The 9,396-nt window shown below is 40.5% G+C and overlaps 1 protein-coding gene across 1 annotated transcript; it reads left to right on the forward strand.

Annotated features, from left to right (window-relative positions):
* The first annotated feature begins 239 nt into the window (after positions 1–239).
* On the forward strand, positions 240–8,934 carry dll4 (delta-like 4 (Drosophila)). The gene is made up of 11 exons (XM_056481649.1): positions 240–695; positions 831–1,091; positions 1,366–1,423; positions 2,051–2,314; positions 3,977–4,037; positions 4,541–4,671; positions 4,897–5,066; positions 5,535–5,754; positions 6,368–7,091; positions 7,569–7,677; positions 7,913–8,934. The coding sequence occupies exons 1-11, from the start codon at positions 642–644 to the stop codon at positions 7,916–7,918; spliced, it is 2,058 nt and encodes a 685-aa protein (XP_056337624.1). The 5' UTR covers positions 240–641; the 3' UTR covers positions 7,919–8,934.
* The last annotated feature ends 462 nt before the right edge of the window (positions 8,935–9,396 follow it).

Genomic DNA, 9,396 nt, shown 5'->3' on the forward strand with positions numbered 1-9,396 from the left:
TGGTCAGTATTTAATCGTGCCTACTTTAAATATGCCAACAGATGCTGGGCTTGTTAATAATCACTCGCGCTCAATTGGTCATCATCATCCGCGTAGTGGTGGGTATTAAATGTGGATATCATTGTTGCCAAGAGAGGGGGGCTGACTGAGCATAAGTGGGCGGCGTTTAGCGATAGACAAGAGTTTATATAATGAGAAGCGCGGACACAAAGCCAGTATAAATACTGCGGGACGTAAGAAACAAGTCTTCATTCACGAATTACACGAGAAGCGCGAGGATACCCAACAGCGCAATGCTGACGCACAAAGTTTAGAAGCAAAACAAGACATTACCATTGACACTAAACACATCGGTGCGCGCACTGTGGAATACTAAACATGCTCAGTGGATATCTTGAGACGAAGAGGAATAAGACTGGATGCTGATTTATTTGCCAGTTTCCCCATTCACCTTTTGGATAACCTGGAAATTTGACGTGCTCCATCCAGCACACTTGAAGTGACGTGCGGCGCGAACGCGCGGCGGGATATACCTTTTCACTCTTCTGCATTTGTTTTCATTGCACCCCTTTTGCACTGGAATAGGCTCTTTCAGGGAATATAATCGTGGGTGACACGGCTGCCCAGGAGAATCGAAAAGCATGGCAGCTTGGCTCACCTTTCTCATCGCATTTTTCACGACCGTTTTGACGCAGGTAAACATCCATAGAATCTGTCCTGTGGAAAGTCAGCAGGACCCCGTTGCTCCTCTAGAATGTCTCGAGAGCACTTCTGTGGGTAAGCCAGTGTTTGCAGTGCAATGTTGTAATGCATGTAATTTTTCCCTTCAGATATTTGGATCTGGTGTTTTCGAACTCGACCTTCACGAATTCAAAAATTTCAAAGGCTTGCTCGCAAATGGCAATTCGTGCACGTCTGACTGCAGGACTTTCTTCCGAGTTTGCCTAAAAAACTACCAGGTGGTCGTGTCTCCAGGTGACTGTATCTTTGGAAGTGCCATAACGCCAGTGCTGGGGACAAACTCGTTTAAAATCATGGGAGGTGGCTCTTTCAGCACACCAATTCGACTGCCGTTCAACTTTGGGTGGCCGGTAAGCTCAAACGCAACTCGTTTGGGAATCTAAAAAGAACGCATTGTGTTTGTGTTTATGTTGCAGTATGCAGAGATAGCCTTAGTTTGTAATTTTGATATCTGAGACTAAAGATTTTGATGCAAATCCCAGCAGAATAATAACTTGAATTATTGCTGTCTGCATGCTCCTTAAAGAATTTTATAATGCAATTATTTTTATGCATACACAGTCTCTAGTGTTTTAATCATTCGTTGTGTTCCTAAGGTAAATCTAAATGTGTCTTTTCTCTCAGGGGTCATTTTCATTGATTATTGAGGCCTGGCACTCACCTTATTCGGATCTACCTGTAGGTAAGATTCGACTTTATCCACTAGAGGGCGACAGTTTGATAGTGTACCTATACAGAATTTCAAGCTTCTCTTTTCATTATAATATATATTTTTATATAAGCAAGAGTTTAATTTAACCATGGGACACTACTCCTACTAAAACATGTATGTTTAAAACTTGTAAATTTGTAATGCACTGTCCTCTTGTTTCGAACACCTTTGCATTCTCATGCTCGAACACAATTGAACTTCCTTTGGTTTATTTTTGGCGTGGGAAAGCGCAGTGGGCTTTGGTGAGAATACACAGTGCTTGCCAAAACCATCCGACTGCATTTTCCTGTATTTTACACCTTTGTCTGTCCCGCCCTTTAGAATGGGATAATACCATGGGAATATTTTGCTTAACTCAAAGGAAGAGGAAATTTAAACATAAGTTTTACTCCAAATGTGTCAGCTTCCCAGACATTAAAGTTGGTCTACATTTTGTTCTTTTGAGAACACTTTTGGGGGGACAAAAACAAGTAAAATATAAAATACTGTATCACGCCATGCTCAATCCTACCTTTTAATAACTAAAGAGTAAAACTTTAAACAAGAAATTAATAATAATCCAAAAATGATCTGATCAGAAAATCCTCTTTTTTTCAGACACATACAATCCCAACTTGCAGATAAGCTTTTTTGCCATCCAAAGAAAGTTGGAAGTAGGTGCTGAATGGTCTCAGGATGTTCAAAGTGGGAAGCAGACAGAGCTAAGGTATTCTTACCGGGTCATCTGCAATGAAAATTACTACGGCGACAGTTGTTCCAAAAAATGCACGCCCAGGGATGATCTTTTCGGCCACTACACCTGCAACCCAGATGGCCAGTTATCCTGTCTCCCTGGCTGGAAGGGGAAATACTGCGATGAACGTAAGCAATCAGAGATCACAATTCACTGAATTCTTGAGGAGTGAGGCTTTGCTTAGGTGTGAGCGTGTCTTGTTCATCCTGCCTTCACTGTGTGGGATCTACTTTTTAAAATTAATTTGTGTAGAGAGGTTCAATGGACCCGCACAAACAGAATTGTTCTGTTAAACGAATAAGTGCTTTTTGTGATATAAAAATTAATATGTGTCTATGTTGATACCCCTCATGAAAATTAACCATGGCTTTTTATGGTAAAGTGCAGTGTATGTTTTGACAGATGTGTAACCCCAATTTTACAACAAATATAATGGTTAAACTATGTTCTGTGTGGTAAAACCATGGTTAATTTGTGATAACCCTGGTTTAACTATAAAAAACATGTTGCTTTTTAGACTATTTGTAGAAAACCTTGGTGAATATTTACACTTAAGGGACTAACCAATAGTAAAATACGTCCCTCGACTAACTTGCAGCCTAATTTAATATTTTGGTCAATGAAACATGATTTAAAAACGTATACCTACTCTTTAAATACAAGCAAAAGATAAGTGTACCTTACTGTCCTCATTGTGATGGTTTTAGTTTCTTTTCATCGTCAGTCGCAGTAAACAATTGACTACAAAGAGCGCGCATAAACGGCTCTAATGAAAACCGAATGTTTGTCGACCCCTCTGACTGTATTCATTTCAGTGTTGTGTATACTTCGCGCTGCTCTTTCGTCTTACTGCTGCAGTTTCTCTGAGAATTCACGCTGTTGATCAGGGCGCTGACACAGTTTGTGTATACACTAAGCGCGCGCGTGCTTGGTAATTTAATCCTGCACGAGCGTCATGGCAAGCACGCGCCGGGTTAATCGCGCCATTATTATCCGCCACGCGCCACGAAATTGTACTCCCTATTGTTGCCGTCCAGCGTAGCAGCTGCAAATATGGTTCGAACAGACTACAAACAACAATAGGGGCAGCTGTCCGTTATTGGGATAGAGCATCTGCTGCGGTCTAACCAGCAGTTCAGTGCTGGTCGGGTACCCGCTCAAAATCAATGTCATAGACAGCTCAACACAGGCAACAGTAAATTACCCGCATCCATAGCAGTGACCTCGTCAGACAGGTTCTGTACAATTGTTTGCAGTCAAAGAGATTTATTTGGATACGTGCCGCGCACTGTGCTGATAATGAAGTATTACACTCTAGTTTACATGAGCAGCTAATAAGATAAACTGAAATAATACATGTTTTTAAGTGTAAAAAAAGTGTGTATACCTATTTATATGCTGTTTACAGTGACTCAACGACAATATACTCAAAATATGTCTCACTTATTAAAACACAAACCTTTTCAAAAAAGGATTATTGTTCACGTTTCATATTGAATTATGTATTTTTGTGCAAAAATAAGTTTCCTGAGCATTTTTGTGAATCATTTGTTAGACAAACAAGTAGCTCTGCCCACTCCAAGATCACATTGTTTCTTTAGACTGTAAAACTTTTGGCACGCTTTTCAAAGAATCAGCTTCTGAAAGGCTTATTATCAATGTGTATTAAGATAAATAATTTAACATGAAAAAAACAACAAGACACCTCACCTTTAATAAACAAGTATAATTTTAATTAAATTACTTTAAACTCATTCCCTTTTACTAAACAGCTTTTTTTTCTTTCGCAGCGATCTGTCTGGAGGGATGCAGTGAGGCGAATGGCAATTGCTCCAAACCTGGAGAGTGTGTGTGAGTATTTAGGATTTGTGTATGATAAAATATCTTTGAATGTCACATTCAAATCTAAATGAGCTCATATCAGCTAATATTTCTTTTGATCTGCTTCTCTATGTACTTGTTAGTATAGTATTTGCCCTTTTGTAAAAGTCTGACCTACATCTTGAATAAGCATTAAACGAGTTTTAGCAACTACAGTCTGATGGAAAATGTGAATATCCAACACAGTCTCACAGCAATTCATAACCTTTTGATTTAGTGGTGAATTTGTGTATCTCATTCGTATAAATATGTATGATTTGCTCAATGACGGTTGGGGTTTAGGGGGTATGTCTCCTTTTTTCAAAATCATACATATATTAATGAAATAGTATGAATACATATGAATTAGCCACTTTTATGACAATACTAAAAATACGTTTCCTAGTGAGATTGCGCTGAAATATCTTGTATATATGTCCTGGACCATATTTAATGTGTCTCTCATATAGGATTGGCTTTTTTTTGTATTGCAGGTGCAGAGAAGGATGGCAGGGTAAATTCTGCACAGAGTGCAAAAAATATCCAGCCTGTAAACACGGCACCTGTCACCTGCCATGGCAGTGTAACTGTAAAGAGGGCTGGGGTGGACTATTCTGTGACCAAGGTAAGACTAAACCCTAGAGAGTTAAAGAAGCTGACTGAATGATACTCTTTATTGACCTCTGTGTCACGCTTAAAGTAATATTAGAGCTTAAAGCACTTTAGTTCATTGGTAGTTTCAGATTAAACAAGTAAACCTGTTCAATGAAAACTAGAAACAATGACAATATTTGTTGGATAATATGTCCCTTTCTAGTACTGATATATGTTATGGTTTCTTTCAAAACAGATTTGAATTTTTGCACACACCACAAACCATGTGTGAATGGAGCCACATGTATGAATACAGGTCAGGGCAGTTACACCTGCACCTGTCGGCCTGGCTACACCGGGGTCAACTGTGAGCTGCAGGTGCGAGAGTGTGACAGCAGCCCATGCAAGAATGGAGGTCTTTGCACGGTGAGTCATTATTTCACTTAAAACCTTCCAAACCTCTATGATTTTAAGGCCCCAGTGGGATGCTGACTCAACTCTAATAACAAGAATAGCATTAAAAACCACATTGATCTAATAGGTTTAATGTTTTTGCACTGTAATGTGCACCAGTATGGAATGATAATCTACACAATAGACTGAAGATATTGAAATATTACAGTTAAACATCCATATTATTAATGAATCCCCATATTCTCCGTCTTAACATCTAAATCACAAGTGTTGAAGCTTGTTTCTGGAGGGCCGCTGTCCTAGAGTTCAGCTTAAGCCCATATTAAACACACCAGCTACTCAACATCTATCACACTCAGCAGGCCACTGGCCCTCTATAGCGCAAGACTGGACACCCCTGTTCTAGAATTACTGTACAAACATGATACAAAAGTCCACAAACAGCTCTTTAAAACACCTGCTTCCTTTTACATCCTATAGGATCATGATAAAGGTTACACATGCACCTGTCCGCCTGACTTTGAGGGAACTCACTGTGAACACAGTCTGCTCACCTGCGCAGATTCCCCATGCTTTCACAAGGGCAGATGCCACGAGAAGGACAATGGACGCAGCTACGCATGTGAATGTCCTTTAGGCTACACGGGTCTGAACTGCGAGAGAAGGATGGACAAATGCACAAGTCTGCTGTGCGCTAATGGTACGCAGTGGTCTTTTTTCTACTATAGTTGTTGTCACATTTATTGTTGTTTCACAAATACAGTCATTCCGATTGGAGTCCAAATTGACCTTACTCTTCGTGTATGAGCGGGTGCAGCCATTTAAAACTCTTTTGATCGAGACTTTGAATTTTAGACGTTAAAAACAGCTCGTTATGCTGCTTGATGTTTCAAACTGACATTTTCTTATTATATGTTTCTGCTTTGTCTGTATAATCATGCAAACACTTGTTTGTAGAGCAAGTAGTTTGACCGTTTTCTGTGGTTTATTATTGCTAGTCATTTCTCCCATAAGTAACTGATTTGGAAGTTCTAAAGCCATTGCTAAAAACGAGCGTACTTCCACATCGCAGAATAAGATCAATAGAAATTGGCTCATTTACATTGGTCACACTGATCAAAAAAAAAAAGGTTTAAAAATTGGCCTTCTATATGAGCAATGAGTTGTCCATTAATGATATACAATGGGCCTTGTTTTCCTAATACAATTGAAACAGAGTCATCCATTATTCTGTGAATTCAGAGATCCAGGTGTGTTTATGTATGCGTCTGCATGTGTAACTCATCACTGACACTTTTGCCACTAATCCTCAGATGGCTTGTGTTTGATCCTGGGGGGAAAACGGATATGCAGCTGTCGAGCGGGCTTCACTGGCCAGCGCTGCGAGATCAACATCAACGACTGCGCAAACAACCCCTGTGCCAACGGAGGCACGTGCTACGATCGCATCAACGACTACGTCTGCTCCTGTGCACCGGGATATGAAGGCCGCAACTGTGACCGACCCTCCAACGCCTGCTTGTCCAGACCCTGCCTCAACGGTGGCTCTTGCGTTGGCATCCCGGGAAACCCACCAGCATGCTTCTGCCCTAGTGGCTTCACCGGACCACACTGTGAATACTACGCCGTCACGGCGCCTGTGACCAGAGGAGAAACTCAAGACCGCTTCCAGTGGGCCGCCGTTTCTCTGGCCGTTGGCTTGGTGGCTCTTGTGGTTTTGCTCTGCATGGTTGTCATTGCCCTCCGCCACATTCACAGGCAGGCATCAGGAGAAAGGACTCGAGGAGAGGCAATGAACAACTTGTCAGAATCACAAAGAGACAACTTGATCCCCACCTCCCAGCTGAAGAACACTAATAAACAGGTCAGCCTGGAGGTGGACTGCACACCTGACAAATCCAATTACATACACAAGAACTGCCACTTGGACTACAATTCATCGAAAGAGTTCAAGGACATCGTGTCCCAAGAGGACAAATCAAGTCATAAATACGAAAAGTGTTTAGAAGAGAAAATACCATTGAGTAGAATGTACAGGTAAGAAATGGATTTCAAGTCACTTTGATAAATAGACCCGTTTAGATGGATTGAATTTGCTTTATTATGCTGAGGTCATGCTCCATTAGCGTGCCGCGCGGTGTATTAACCTTTGCACTTAGCGCTTGCTTGATGACTGTAATATGAACATCGATACCGGCTAAGAGAAGTTAAGAACCTCGATAGCCACAACCGCAGCACACATTTACACGGATTTTACACACAGACCCAAAGGCATTGACAGCAAGAAGCCTTTTTAGCCTGTTAAAAGATTTTATTGATTTGGATTGCACAACAAAAGCACTTTTTCCTCTTACACGGACTTTCTTACATCAGGCCCTGTACGCGGATCAAAAGAACAAAGCGCTATAAAGCGAAAAAATGAGCCCAACGCTTTCACTCCCATCTCTTCACAATAAATAGCTGGCCCATGTGCTTTTACTTTGTGTTAAAATGAAGCATGATTTGTGTGTGCAGGGAAAAGCCAGAGTGTAGGATATCAACGATATGTTCCCCAAGGGACTCCGTGTACCAGTCTGTGTTTGTAATAGCAGAGGAGAGGAGTGAATGTGTCATAGCAACTGAGGTAAGGAGGATCGTTTCATTTCTTAATAAGTCTGCATGTTTCAGGCAGGGATCTGCTGCTCATGTTCACCGCTTTATCATTCTGTCAGTGTCTACTAATGAAGCCTACTGTATGTACAGAGGCTCTCAGAAAAAAAAGGCCTCCTCAATGTAGTTAAAGTCATCAGGAAACTGAAGTGTGTACATATTTGCGTATTTAATCTTAACCAATGCTTTGTTTTGGGCTTTTTCCGCAGGTATAAATTACAGGCTGATGTCTGAGGAGAGGAGACAGAAACACAATCAAAGCAAAATCTTTTTTTCTGGATTGTTTACAAAAATACTGAGAGACTGGAGATTTATATCGACGTCCACTGCTGCACTGAGAAACTTGAGAAACTGGAGAGAGCAGAGTCCTGCTCGTCGAATGCAATAGTTTAGTTTTATGTTGAAGAAGTGTTTGTGTACAAACGTGTACAGTCCTGGATGATATCTGAACTCTTCTGCTACGGTATGTTTTTTTCCCCCGTGGGCTGAAAGGGACTTCTTCTTCAAAAAAGCAACACAGTTTAAAAAAAAAAAAAAGATCCTTTTGCGGTAATCATGGACATGTCGTCCGCCAAGTAATCAATCGAAGGTGCCAGGGACTTCAAAACCTTCAACCAGCATTGCCAGCTATGCAAGATCGAGGAGGGGAGCACCAATCAGAGCTTACCCTTACAAATCAACCATGAGCGTTATGAATGTCTGAGCAGAAGAAAAAACTGCTAACATCAATTATATGATAAAGACTGTTTGCTCTCCTCTCTACAATAAGATTGTAAGCAGCTGAAAATTCACAAAAAAGCCTTAAAAGAGTTAAATAGAGTGCTATGTTTGTGCCCAGGGTCTTCTTGGATTGTTTTTAACAATTAAAACTCAACATGGGAAGAAGAAACAAAAGAAAAGAAATAAATAAACCTACAGAACCGTAAATGCAGAACTGTGCCAGCAAGATCCAAGAGGAAGTTTAATTGACTTCTTTTATGCAACACGGCCCATGAGTACAAGACAAGAAATGGACAAAAACTGAAGAAACAACTGCTCACCACTGACTGCCTATAATTAGTTTTGAGAATACAGAACCAATAATGTAATTTTTTTTAAAAAAGTGATTATTTCCAGAGTTAATTTAATAATGACACACTGCTCTTTATATGTTTTATACTATTATTTTGTATATAATGCATATTTATAAGAAACCAAACATCTGAAGAATAAAAAAAGTTAATTCCTTCAAGCTATTTTTGTTCTTTCTGAGAGATATTTTACAGTGTATATATATATATATCATTGGTTTGAGTCTTAGCTGGGTCAGTTGGCGTTTCTGTGTGGAGTTTGCATGTTCTCCCTGCATTCGCGTGGGTTTCCTCCTGGTGCTCCGGTTTCCCCCACAGTCCAAAGAAATGCCGTACAGGTGAATTGGGAAGGCTAAATTGTCCGTAGTGTATGAGTGTGAGTGAATGTGTATGAATGTTTCCCAGAGATGGGTTGCGGCTAGAAGGGCATCCGCTGCGTAAAACATGTGCTGGATAAGTTGGCGGTTCATTCTGCTGTGTACACACATACACACACACACACACACACACACACAGTTGAAGTCAGAAGTATTAGCCCCCCTGAAATATTAGACCCCCCCTGGTTTATTTTTTTCCCCAATTTCTGTTTAACGGAGAGAAGATTTTTTTTCAACACATTTCTA

Source organism: Danio aesculapii, chromosome 20 (assembly GCF_903798145.1).
Source record: "Danio aesculapii chromosome 20, fDanAes4.1, whole genome shotgun sequence".
NCBI classification, from domain to species: Eukaryota; Metazoa; Chordata; class Actinopteri; order Cypriniformes; family Danionidae; genus Danio; species Danio aesculapii.